This window comes from Alligator sinensis, unplaced genomic scaffold (genome assembly GCF_000455745.1).
Source record: "Alligator sinensis unplaced genomic scaffold, ASM45574v1 scaffold392_1, whole genome shotgun sequence".
Classification (NCBI taxonomy): Eukaryota; Metazoa; Chordata; order Crocodylia; family Alligatoridae; genus Alligator; species Alligator sinensis.
The window spans coordinates 3,666,962-3,679,968 of record NW_005841898.1 but is presented as its reverse complement, the minus strand read 5'-3'; the positions used below and the strand labels follow the sequence as shown (position 1 = coordinate 3,679,968).

Genomic DNA, 13,007 nt, shown 5'->3' with positions numbered 1-13,007 from the left:
GGAATGCCGTTTTTGCTCCTGTTATCTGTGTGGTGGAAAACAGGATGCTCACATGCAACTTCTGTGTGATGAATGTAATATGGCTTATCATATATACTGCCTGAATCCACCTTTAAGCAAAATACCAGAAGATGAGGACTGGTAAATATACAAAGATGATTTACTTTTATGCATAATCCCACTTTGTACAAGCTACCTTTTTAATCATTTGAAACTTCAGAGAGACACAAAAACGTCCTGATTATAGAGAATAGTGAAGGTATATTATGATACTGGTGTATATTTTTCATTTTGCAATGCACAGTTATTACACAGTTTTATAATAAACCGTTAATTACACTTAGTTGATATTAAGGCTCCATTTATACATAGTTAATAAAGACTTGTTAAGTAGTTCAGCATTATTGATAGGTCAGTAAATTACTTAAGAACATCTATTACAACATTATCTGTGACTGTATTTACAGGTATTTATATCTTTACTATGACCATAACATATATTAATCACTTCATCAGTCTTTTAAGCAGTTCACAAATTGAATCTTCATACAAAATGTATTCCATTGCATATGCACCAGTAAACTTTTAGGGACCTAGTCTTACAGGCAGTTATTCATGTGAGTAATTTCAGTGGCAGTACTAAATTGAACTAAAAAAAAAATATTAAAGAAACACCTGTGGAAGTTGCAGTATTCTGTGAAAATAAATCACTAGGTCTCTGAAGTCATTTGTAAAAGCTTGTTCTAAGCTGGTCAGCTAATTAGCAGAATTGTTTGATGCACATTCCTGATGATATTATTTAATCTGCTACCTAAGAAGCACTTCCACACACGCCACCATACCACTGGGGCCTCACACTCTGCTTATATTTACCTTTCTGTCTGATTTAGGGGTTAAGGCTTGCTTAAAATATTTAATTTAGACTTCCATATTTGTATTTTGTTCTAACTTTACATAAATCTACCCAGAGACGCACTTGATCAAGCCAAAATGAGGCGGCCATATTTCTGTGAACTTTTCATATTTCAATATCTGGCGTTGATGATTTTGATCTCATTGAAGAATCTATTGACTTTGAACACTGTTTTAAAAATATTTTCAACATACTAAACGTTTTGAGAGGTGGAAGAAGCAAATGGAATACATATTTAAATATTGTTTGTATGTAATCCACACTAGCATGTGTATGGGTGTGCAAGTTTGCAGTTTAACCAGCATTGTCTGTTAGTCTAGATCTGCATCCAAGATCTACTCAGCCCCTTGTCCGTAGAAAATAGAGAAGGCTTACTTGTTCAGTGGTGTCTTCTCAGTGCTGCTTGAGCAATTTACATATGGCCAAAGCTCTTAGGCAAATTTCACTAAGTATGGTCACGTGGACAAATTAGGTTAGAATGTGACTTTATAGCTTGTAAATTATTCCATGGAACCTACCAACATGCATGCACTTACCATTCAGTAATTACTAGGGAATTTACCCAACTTCATTGATGGTTAAACTGTGTTACTGTGGGGTAAAAGTATATGAAGTATATGAAATTACTGTAGAGTAGCCAGTGCTGTAAAGTCACTCTCTACGTTATGGGAACTTGATCCATGTGCCCATACCATTAGTTTACTACCTAAGAATTTCTTTGGACCCTGAAAATAAAAAGTACTCATTATGCCCACCCAAGACGCTTGGGCACATCTGAAGTTCATCAGTATGTCAGTAAATTAGGATGCAGTCAACCATTTGCAGTGGCATAATGTATGAGGCTTGGAATCAAGTTCAGTAGTTGCACATAGACTCTGCTTTAGTTCTTGAGCGTTCCTGAACATGAGACCTATTCTTGTAAAAACCTTACATCTTAGATTGACTCCATGTCTAATGCCAAGTTTAATCAAAGGGTGAAATTAGAAGTGCACTGATACATTGGTTTATATTGTATTGGCACCGATGAAAGCAAAATTGATGTTATCGGCAATCGGCTTTTTTTGGCTGATGTGGCCGATTAACGTTGCCGATGAATTCTGCATGCATGCATACAGCCTGGCAGCTTGGAGAGCAGCATCTGGCTGGTAAGTCTGTGGGGAAGAAGGGGTGTGGGGGGGAGCAAATCAAGGCCCCTACAGTGAGGGACGGAGTGGGGCTGGGGCAGGGCGCAGCCCAGCCAGGACAGGACATGGGATGGAGCTTCAAACGGCTCCTCTGGGGGCTCTGGGAGGGATGGGGGCAGCTCCCGCCACTGGTGCACCCCACAGGAGGCACGGAGGGACACATGCCCCCTGGATCTGTGCACGAGATGAGAGCGGGGTGCTGTTGTGAGTTGGGGCCAGGAGCGGTGCCGGCTCTTCCTGGTGGGGGTCTGGGCCAGGGCTGCGTGTGGGGCTGGCGGTGGCGGCGCTGGGAATGGAGGTTCAAGGAGGGGTTACAGCGAATTCTGGGTTGGTCACAGCCCACTCTGTAGCCCCCCTCCCAGCACTGCCACCACCACCTGACCCACGTGCAGCCCTGGCCCAGTCCCCCCGCTGGGAAGAGCCCAGTGCTGCTCCCGGCTCCATCTCACAGCAGCAGCTAGCCCTTGCCCTGCGCACAGATCTGGGGGGCACATGCTTTTATCTAAATCATCTATTAGATAAAAGCGCCGAAAAGCCCTGCTGAAGTGCATAAGCTATATAAACACTGGGCAAGCTGGATCAAACTGACACAGTTCCTCTTCTGGGAATATGCTGTGCTCAGTGCGGGAGTGTGCCGAACTGAAAATAAAGCACTGGGGGTTTTTTCCATGCCCTGAGAGACCAAAAGCATTTAGGGTACGTGAAGTTCTCCATAGATAACTCTGGCCAAGGATTTTGAACTTATGCATACAGAAGTTGAATCCATGCTGTTAAAACATCTCTCAGAACTTCAGTTACTGATAAAATATGTAAATTGCTTTTCTGTGTTTGATTTTTATTTCATTTGCAGTCATTTGGGTTCTGTGATTTAATAATAAGAGAAATAGATAAAGCCAAGTTGGGGGAAATGTACCATGTGGTCTTGCCTCTTTCGTAGTCCCTTTTTGGGTTGCTTTGTAGTGCTAGCCTTGTGCAGCCCTGTTGTTCATTTGTGTGTAAAAGGACTGCAACTGTGTAGTAATGTGCCAGCACAGGAATATTGAGGAAGGACAGCTCCTTTTTCTTCTTCTCTCCTTGCTTGCCAGCTTAGGGTAACTGCACAGTATGATTGGCTACCAGATTTTCATTTATTTTAAAATAGAAGAAGTTTTCATTTTTAAATGTTGTTAATTTAAAGTTGGTCAACCCCTTGGTTCCCAGTCTGTACTTTGGGACATGCTGATAGGGCATTCTCATACAAATTAATGTCACTATTTATATGCTAAACAGTATTTAATATTCCATACAAAAACTCAGTTAAGAAAACATTAAGAGTGCATGGCTAAGCAGTCATAAAGCAGGAACTGCCATAGTTAAATGTGCCCTCTTGTGAGTTTGCATTATGGCGCAGTACTTTTCATTATGATTATTGCATTCTGTTCTTCAGATAGTACAATACAACATCATTCATATAACCTAAGTTTTCGTTAAAACTTTAGAAGGGTGCCCGCAGACTGGTATTTTCATGTCTTTTTATTTTGTTGTCCTAATTGGTATCTTTATTGATTTTGGGTCAAATCATGCCCCATTGAAGCTGATGTGGGTTTTGCAACTTGAGGTTAATGTAGCAAGGAGTTGCCCTTAAGCTTCTTCTGTTTTTCATAGAGTTTGTTCATCAACATTCATGTATTGTAGTATGAGCATTTTTAGCAAATCACACAGCTTTTCTTTATACAGTAACTTAAGGACTATGTCAGTTGACAGAAACTAGCATACATACAGCACAACTTTCCTTAGCTGCTTGCTTTAGAAGCGTAGCCAAAAGTGAAGTACAAAGTGTACTGTACTATGCATGGCATGCGACTTAGAAGACTGCTAACTAGGTCAAATCCACACCAATTTTCAGTGGAAGACTCCAGGCCCTGGAAGGAATTGCTTGATAGTGAAAGGTGGAGAGCACTCTGGCATGATGCAGCAAAGTGCTTAATCATTTGCTTTACTTAAGGCAAAGGAACAGTCTGATTGCCTCTGTTTCCACTACATGTTCCAGTTCAGTGGGGCTGCTCATTTACTTAAGTACTGGACTTCGGATTAGATGTAGAGTGCCCGTTTTCTGGCTGGAGCGGGCTTGAAGTGTTTCTTGTAGGAAACATTGTTTTACAGTCGTTGACTCATAAGTGGCTGAACTGTGTATTTTTTAATGAATGGAGTAGAAGTGTCCACTTTTGGACACTATTTATTCTGAACATTTTCAACCCAAAATAAAATTATTTGTGACTTAAAAACAGGAATTAGAGAGTTTTAAAGGAAACTTTTGCAGTCATTTCTGCCACTTCTGCTTGCTGACAGAAATCTGGAAGACTGGTTTTCTCATAAATGCATCTATATGGGGAGTGGAGATTTCTAACTGGTATTTGCATCACTGTTACAAATTTGAGGAAACTCATTTATCTTTGTGCCTCAGTTGTATGTAATAGGTTTATTATAATATAGGGTGATGCCACTATTACTTAGTGTGATTATGGCAGAAAAGTGAAAATGGCAGCTTCTTATTCAGCAGACCTCCTCCATATGTTTAAAAAGGTGTTTTTACACCTTATTTTTCAGTACCAATAGCTAGGGGAAAGCTGGAGTCTTGCAGAGCTATTAATTATGATTCAGTCTCAAAGCCAAGTCTTCCTTCTGTTACACTCTCTTATCCCTGTGGAAGACTAAGAGATGGTACAGTTTTGAACTGAAAGTGGAATTTGGCTTACAGAATTTTAATTACTGGTGATATGCAAAAAGTACATCTAGCCTGACTGTCAGATTTCAAGTTGATTTTGCACAGCTGTCAGATGAAAATTTTACTTGTAAATTAGACTGGTGTGATCTGGAAATGATTGAGAGAAAATAAACGATTCATCAAGTATTTTGAGACTCTAAGATAAAAGGTACAATATAAGTATAGAGCGTTATTATAATATTATTATTAGGATTATTTTGGAGGTTGCTGATATTTGTTAGATTTATTTCCTCAGTTCAGAATACTAGTCTGAAAATGTTCAGTTAAGTTGGAAAGTCAACACCATTCTAGCTATATAAAATATATTGCCATTATATTGAGCAATTCAAAATCTGTCAAAACATTTTTTTTTTTTGTTTTGTTTTTAGGTATTGTCCTTCCTGCAAAAATGATTCTAATGAAGTTGTAAAGGCTGGGGAAAAACTCAAACAGAGTAAAAAGAAAGCAAAGATGCCATCTGCCAGTACTGAGAGCCAGAGAGACTGGGGCAAGGTAGAGTATATTTAGGAAAAAAATACTACATTGTGTGTGTATGTATATGTTCCACCTGTAACCAGGCATATATCTTTATTGTGCATAATTTAGTATTGTATTATATGCCAGAAAGTAGGCAGAATGTATACATTAATTGTTGAAATTACACTTTTTGTAAAACAATACTGAATTTTGCACATTGTCTTCAAGAAGTTAAAACTATTTTTTAAGGATGACTTACAGACAAGGATTGTAAATTAAATCATAAACAAACATTAGATTGCACTTAAAATTGTTAAGAAGTTTTTAATCAATCTATTTTTAAAAATGTCCTTTTTTTGACAAGAAAACCTTGTTCACGTTAGACTTTTCCTAAAAACTTGAAGATCCTAAAATTAATATTTTCTGTTTGTTCTCATTTTAGGGTATGGCCTGTGTTGGGCGCACCAAGGAATGCACTATTGTTCCTTCTAATCACTATGGACCTATACCTGGTGTTCCTGTTGGAACAACCTGGAAATTCAGAGTTCAGGTATGTTTTAGAATTGAAGCAAGTAAAATCCAAGAAAACAAAGATCATGGGGTGTTTTGGTTGTAAAAATGATTTTAGTTTCTGATGCTTGGCTTAGAATAATTATAGTTTATTTAAGTTCATTCTACTTTTGAGGTATTGCATACTTTAAATATTCAATAAATAGAATTGTTAATACCTTTAAAAATAGAATTAACTTTTTAAGGGGACCCACATATTAGGACAGAATTTAGCTTTAGAACTCAGGTTCTTGAGAGAGAAAAATCTAGTGTCCCATAGGAATAAACTTAGAAAATATTTAGCTTTTACTATAGTGTTGCATACATCTCTTTCCAGTGAGATATACTGATAATCAACATAAGTACCTTTAGTGATAGTGTAGTTTTTCCTGTGCTTCATTTAACATTAAGGAATTCTGTGGCTATCAGAAGTGGTTCATTTTTATTTTTCCTAGTCTTGTTTTCAAAATGGGCTAATTTTTTGTCTCCTATTTTGGACCCAGTGGTCCAAAGAATATTTCTATTGTATTTCTTTCAAATCCAGCTGAATAGAAGCAGAGTTTCTGTTTACTTCAGCAGAGATGTGTGGGGGTAGGACAGAACAAGGAATATTGCATTTAGAAATGCAACACAGATCTTGGGGTTAAAATCCTTAGCAGCTGAGGTTCCTTCTCTCCCCCCTGCCCCTCCCTTGCTTAATTCACTACTAGAACAGATAGAGAACACTCCAGGTGTTTCAGCAACCTGGTTATGACATCCAGTACATGCTTGCCTTTCTTTTAGTATTACCATTGTGCTTCAAGAATTTTCCATACCCGAATTTTGCTGGAAAATAGCTTGGAATTGCATTGTAGAAGGAAGCAAAGTAGTTCTTTAATTAGCAGTGTCAGCCTACTCCCCCACTTAAAAGCTTGCTGTCAAGTAATATGTTTAGTACAGTTCTCTCCTATATTGTCAGAAAGTTACATGTACCTCTTAGCTGTTCTTTTACAGAGAGGCTAAACTCAGGCTCCTGACATGGATGTTTCCCACAATGATTTCTGATTCCCATTGATAAAGAGTTCTGGGGAAGATTGGAGCTATAGTTTATAGTTACTGGTCCTGCCTCAATGGTTGAATAAAGTTGCAGAAATAGATTTTGGCACCCACTCCTGGACCCAGGCATGTAAATAAGGGATAATTCTCAAGATAATTTCCAAGAGCACTGATGTTTAGAGCAATCATTGTATCATCTTTAAGTATTGTGCAGCATGGTATGATTTTGATAATCCCATTGAAGACCCAGGGCATTTGAAGGTTTTAGGGCCATACAGACCAGCCCCAGAGTAGCTGGCAGGACTGTTATACACGGTGCCCACTCCTGATCCAGCACCAGATCAGTGGGCCTGGTCCAACCTGCATACCACCCCAATGCCACACACATGGCTCAATGGGCCAGACATGTTTGACACCCCTGATTTAGTACATTTACAAGTTCTGATAGTTCATGAATGCCTATAAGCAATGACCACTAGGTTTACTTTGTAGGTTTACTGGTTTTATGTACTGTCTTCCTTTTATTCCGTCTTTCAAATAGTAACAAGAGTGTCAGGAAAATGCCTGAACCATTGTTCTGTAGTGAATGTAGCTACACAGGTTTTTTCCCATTGATTGAACACTCAATTCTTCCACATATCATAAATCTGGTACAGCAGGATTTCTTGTTTTGCTTTATGTCCAGTTCATGAAATTTCTCAGTGAAAATTCAATGTACTACTCTCCTTATTGCTGGTCGGGCCTTAGGTAAAGTATTGGGTTCATTTTTGGGTACAGCATTGTATAAAGGACCTCAAAAAACTGGAGACTGACAAGGGATGTAAAAGCAAGGTATACGATGATAGCGTGATGGTATATTTAGCTTGAAGAAAAGGAGGCTAGAGGGAGGGGTGTCAAGATAAGTTTTCATATATTTGAAAGGCTGTTGTAAAGAAGAATTGTTATTCTCCCATTAAACAGAGGGGAGAACATATGTCAATGGCTTTGAACTTTAGAAAAGCAGTTTAAGGCTGTGGACAGATGTTCAGCTTCTCGTGGGAGAGTTGCTGATCTCAAGGTAAAAACGAGAACAACCAAGGTTAGATCACTCCCAGGAGAGCCTGTACACACTCCCTTTTGAAAGAAGCCACAGCACAATCCTCCAGTATTTCCAGGGTGCTTTGTTCCTTCCTCCCCCACCCTCAGGAGACAGTGCATCTCTGCTGCTCCAGAGTAAAACACACTCCCTTCACAATCCTACATTGTGCTGCAGGGAGAAACAACTTAATCGTGATCGGTCTGGGGCAGGCTATCAGGGCTGCCCTGTGCACTGCTATCATCTGTTGCTAGGCTGACTTGGGAGTCTGTAGAGCATGCTGAGATGTGTGCACAAGAGTTCCCTTACTGCTCAGTAGGGGTGTGCGAAATGGGCCGTATTCTATTTGGATTTAGATTCAGCCCGAATCGGAGACAGTGATTCAATTAGTTGATTCGGATCACCGTCCCTGATTCGATTTGGCTGAATCCGAATCTGAAGATTAACTATTTGGACATAGACACAGCTTTAAATTTTTTTCTACATACCTTGAGGTACCAGGTGCGGCTCATGAATGCTGTGATGGTGGAGTATATGGAGCATCCCACAGGGGAGGGGGGTGGGGTGGGCCGTGAACCTGGAAGTGGGCGGGAAGTACTTCTGGTCCACTTCCAGGTCTGCTGCCAAGTGTGCTGGGGGCCCCCCCACACTCAGCTCAGTGATTAGCCACAGGGGGACCCTGGGTGCCCCCCTAGACCCAGGAGGCACCAGTCGCCAAGCAGGGGAGGTTCAGGGGGGCCCCTCGTGCACTCCCCGGTGGACCAGAAGTGAACAGGAATTGCTTCTGATCCACTTCTAGGTCTGCTGCCAAGCGTGCTGGGGAGCCTCCTGCGCTCCTGTGGGACACTCCATCTGCCCCACCGTCTCGGCATTTGTGAGCTGTAGGTACCTGTAGGTATGTAGAAAAAACATTTAAAGCTGTGTCTGTCTGAATCGTTGAATCTTTCCAAATCGAATTGGAGGGTTCCGATTCGACTCGAAGAGATGAAAGGGTCTCCTGATTCGATTCAGAGATTCGGCCAGCCAATCGAGCTGAATCTCTGTCAAATCGAATCAGGGGCTGAAGCTTCACACAGCCCTACTGCACAGCCTCAGTGCTGCAAACTCTTGGTTCTAGAAGAAATCTTAAGGAAAACTTTCTAATTGTAGGACCAGCAGGACAGTACAAAAGGCTACTTAGGAATATGGCAAGAACTGCCTTCACAGGAGGTGTTCAAACAGAGGCTGGAAAGAGGCATCTGGGATGGTTTAGGAATAGTCAGTTTGGCATTTGAGATTTGACCATGGGTTGTGTAGACTAGATGACCTTTGAGGTCTCTTCCCACTCTTTGGTAATATGATTCTAAACTTGCTTTGAAAAAGTATAATTTCCATTACAGTATTTCCTTTTTTTGACAGACTATCAAAATTGCATCATATTTGAAGAATATTTCTGTGAAGAGATCTAAAGTAAATTCTTCAAAATGCAGTTATTCTATGAAAAGTTGAGCTACAACCCTGGCATTGCAGAGTTCTGTGTGTATATATTTTTCATTGACTTCCAGTTCAGATATACTCTGCTTATAAATTTATAAAAAGTTATACAACTTTTCTAACAGGCAGTGCTGTAGAGTCAAGTTCTACTCTCTTTGGTTTAGCCATTATCACAAGTAGTAATAAAATAAGTAATTCATTTACATCTCTGTTAACAGTTCTGATGGCACACAAGCCAGAGCTGATTTCAGCAAAATCATCTAGTGCTGTTTATTAGAGGTAAAAGCAGTAAGACTGTTTTTTCCAGTCAATTAAGTCCCTTTTCCACCCCATTTTAAAGCGTTATAACTATTTCATCTGTCCATGCCCCGTGTTCAGTAAGATGGTATCTGTATACCAGAGGCTCCCTGTTACTTTAAGAGAAAACCAGCAGTAGGGAGACCCCCAGTTGGGATCATCTGCCCATTAAGAGTAGTAGAAGAACAAGTTGCCTGGGTACTTTAGTCTGGGGCTGCTTATGGCAGCGCTTGCTGTTCTGCAGTAGTACAATAGGGCAGTGATTGTTTGGGATAGCAGAGGGCTTACCGCAGATCTAGGTGTCCTATAGTTGTAGCGGGGAGCAGGGCTATAGCTCTCGCTCAGAAGCTATAAGCTGCTCTAGATGTCAGCCAGCCAGCCTAAAAGAGAACACCTGTGGTGGCTGGGGGGGAAATCACATGACCCAGAGAGGCTGGGCTTAGGCAACATATAAACTCGGGGCTTGAGCCCAAGAGTCAGTCAGACTCTACAGGCTGCCAGGGAAAAAGCTACTCCATGATGACTGTGGCTAAGAGACTACCTGGGCCCCCCACTGCCCTGCAGACTAAAAATAAGGAACTGAGAGCTTTCAGAAGAGCTAAATGTTGTTGTGCAGCTAGAGTGTTTCTAATTTTAGTTACACCACAGGACCAGTAAGAGACTAGCAGGGAAGATTGGAGGTCGCGGTGATGCCTGAAGGGCATGTGTTTGTGGTGAGTCCTGCCAGAGGTCAGGCTCAGTGCGTGGATAGGTTGATCAGGAAGGGGTTGTTGGAACCTATGTTGGAAAAGACCATTGCATGAAAGAGGTGAGAATCAGGATTAGGGGCCAGAGGTCTGAAGCTCAAGAGGGGCAGAGAAAGAGCCAGGGGCCTGCAGCCCTTGATGGGTGAAGATATGGCCCTAGAGGCAAGACCAGGGCTTGCCGAGATGGAAACTGGAGCCCAGAAGCCAGGCCTGGCACAGTGGACCTAAGCAAGAAGAGTCCAGGAAAAAGGGCCAAGGCTGAAAAGGCCAAGAGGACATAAAGGCCTAGAGCGGCCTGATATAGGACTTGGACTGAGTGCCCTCTGAAATGACTAAGTGGTAACACCTGTAGGGGTGTCTGGAGGCCACAAATAGCCTTTTAAGGTGGTTAGTGTCCTAGAAGGTATAGACAGGCCATGAGGCCCAGAATTAGTGCCTGAAGGCAGAACTAAGGCAGGTGCGGTTCATAAGGAACCTGTAGAACAGAGGAAGATGAATGCTTACTCTGGGACCCTGGGACAGCTTCTCCCTTGGTTCCAAATCAGATAGTAACAGCAAGGCATGGCAGGAGAGAATGAGAAAGGGGTGGAGAGTACCTAGCGAGCCAGAATAAGTCAGGAGTCTTGAGGTCACCAGGGGGCATCACAGCTGTCCTTGGAACTTGATCCTGCTACAGTATCATTTTTACATAGACACTTCTTTAAATATAACTGCACATTGATATTGTTTCTTTCTTTTATTTTTAAGGACAAAACTTTTGAACTCTTCTACATAACTTTTTTCTTAAGTTCTTTTTTGACTAACTTGAGTGATCTCTGTTATAATACATGGGTTCCTGATAATGGATAAATAAGAATTTGCGGGCAGCCCATTTCTTACTTCCTTTTTGTGGGCTCTAATGCAAACAACTCCTTAAATTTCCTTTAAAGATGCTATTCATGTAAATCACACTCGTAGACATATGCACAAACACATCCAAAGATCATCACTGTTGTAAGGCTTAGAACTGTCTTTGACTTGGGAAAAAGTCTCTAAAGTATCACTTCTGGAAATAAGTTCTTGTAACACAGAAATGTGATTCATTGTGAACACGCATCTTGAGTAATCACATAAAATACAAAATGCTGCCTAATCAGATAGATAGATAGTTATTAGATGTGTTTTGCCCAGGTGCAGATTAACAGTCAGTTGTATCCCAGATGGCTTTAGGACTTTTGCTGTCAGTGAATCCTTGTGGGTTATCAAGGTACCTATCCACTTCCTAGTATTGCATACTTTCATTTTTTGGTAGATTCCCTTGGGTGAATTTTAGTCCCCTTTCTCTGGCTTTTCTTCCTTTAAAAACAAACAAAACCTTGTTTTCCCATGGTAGTTTTTGTACACCTATTTATGGAGACATTCTCTCTTAAAATCCCACTTCATTAAACAGGAATTTAATTATTACAGATGAGTATTGATGAATATTTACTTCAATAAGTTATTTTAAAAATTGTATTTCTTATTATCCAAGGTGAGTGAAGCAGGCGTTCACAGGCCTCATGTTGGTGGAATCCATGGGCGCAGTAATGATGGAGCTTACTCCCTTGTGCTGGCTGGAGGATTTGAAGATGAAGTGGTATGTCTTTTTATCCAAACCACTCAAGATTTGTTGTAGGAATGTGTAGCATTAAGTTCATGGTTGACCCAAAAGTTATTTGTTTATGAAAATGATGTGCGGATGCAGAACAATCATTAATCCTTAATTAACTTGATATGAATATTTAAATTATCTTTTAGGCTGTATAATTAGCAATGATAGAGGACAGCTTCATGCTTGCATGTAAATTACTTCAATTGCATCTGGATTTTGGCTTGTTCACAAAAGATAGTGTATGGAGAATGCATATAAAATCTGATGAGCCTGTAACAGCGGGCTTTGGAAATTATGCATTTTACATCCTGTCATGATCATCATTTTTATCGCTTTCAGGTTAAGTAAACTGACTATTGAACAGATAGATGCCTTCATTCTTTTGCCCGAATCTTTGGCCATGATAACTATAAAGTTTCTAAAACCACCAAAAATTTGATTTGAGTAAAGCCAGGGTAAAAGCATGGGGCCTGATCCTGTTAAGTGTTTAGGGTTCTTGACTTTCATTGATTCAGTTGAGAGTCGAAGGTTCTCAGCGTCAACCAGGAAAATCTCTGTACTTTGTATCACTGTGCTGTAAAGGAAGACGCTGGTAAATGGTCCACATTGGTGACCGATACATATCACCATTTAACTAGAGTAATCAAGGCACTTTTAAAGCTGAAATGTAATACAGATCTTGTCCGTCCTCTTTTCATGAACCTGACCAAGATTTGTACGCAAATAGACTACTGTTTTGTGTAATCAAAATAATGTTTACACAGGGTACTCCCCCTCCTGCGGCTCTATTCCATCAGGCGGAATTGTGAGTCATACTACAGGTGAACAATAAAGCAGTAAGCAACCTGTTTTTTAAAAACATAGGCAGCTGTTAATTGCAGGGAA

The 13,007-nt window shown here is 40.6% G+C and overlaps 1 protein-coding gene across 4 annotated transcripts in view; it reads left to right on the top strand.

The window, feature by feature from the left end:
* Positions 1-13,007, top strand: part of UHRF2 (ubiquitin like with PHD and ring finger domains 2) — a 162,467-nt gene that overhangs the window by 103,073 nt on the left and 46,387 nt on the right. For all 4 annotated transcript variants that reach the window (XM_006018372.3, XM_025197547.1, XM_025197545.1 and 1 more), the window contains 4 exons: positions 1-141; positions 5,230-5,353; positions 5,760-5,867; positions 12,003-12,107. In XM_006018372.3, the coding sequence (XP_006018434.1) occupies positions 1-141; positions 5,230-5,353; positions 5,760-5,867; positions 12,003-12,107 (478 nt within the window). The remainder of the gene's footprint in view (positions 142-5,229; positions 5,354-5,759; positions 5,868-12,002; positions 12,108-13,007) is intronic.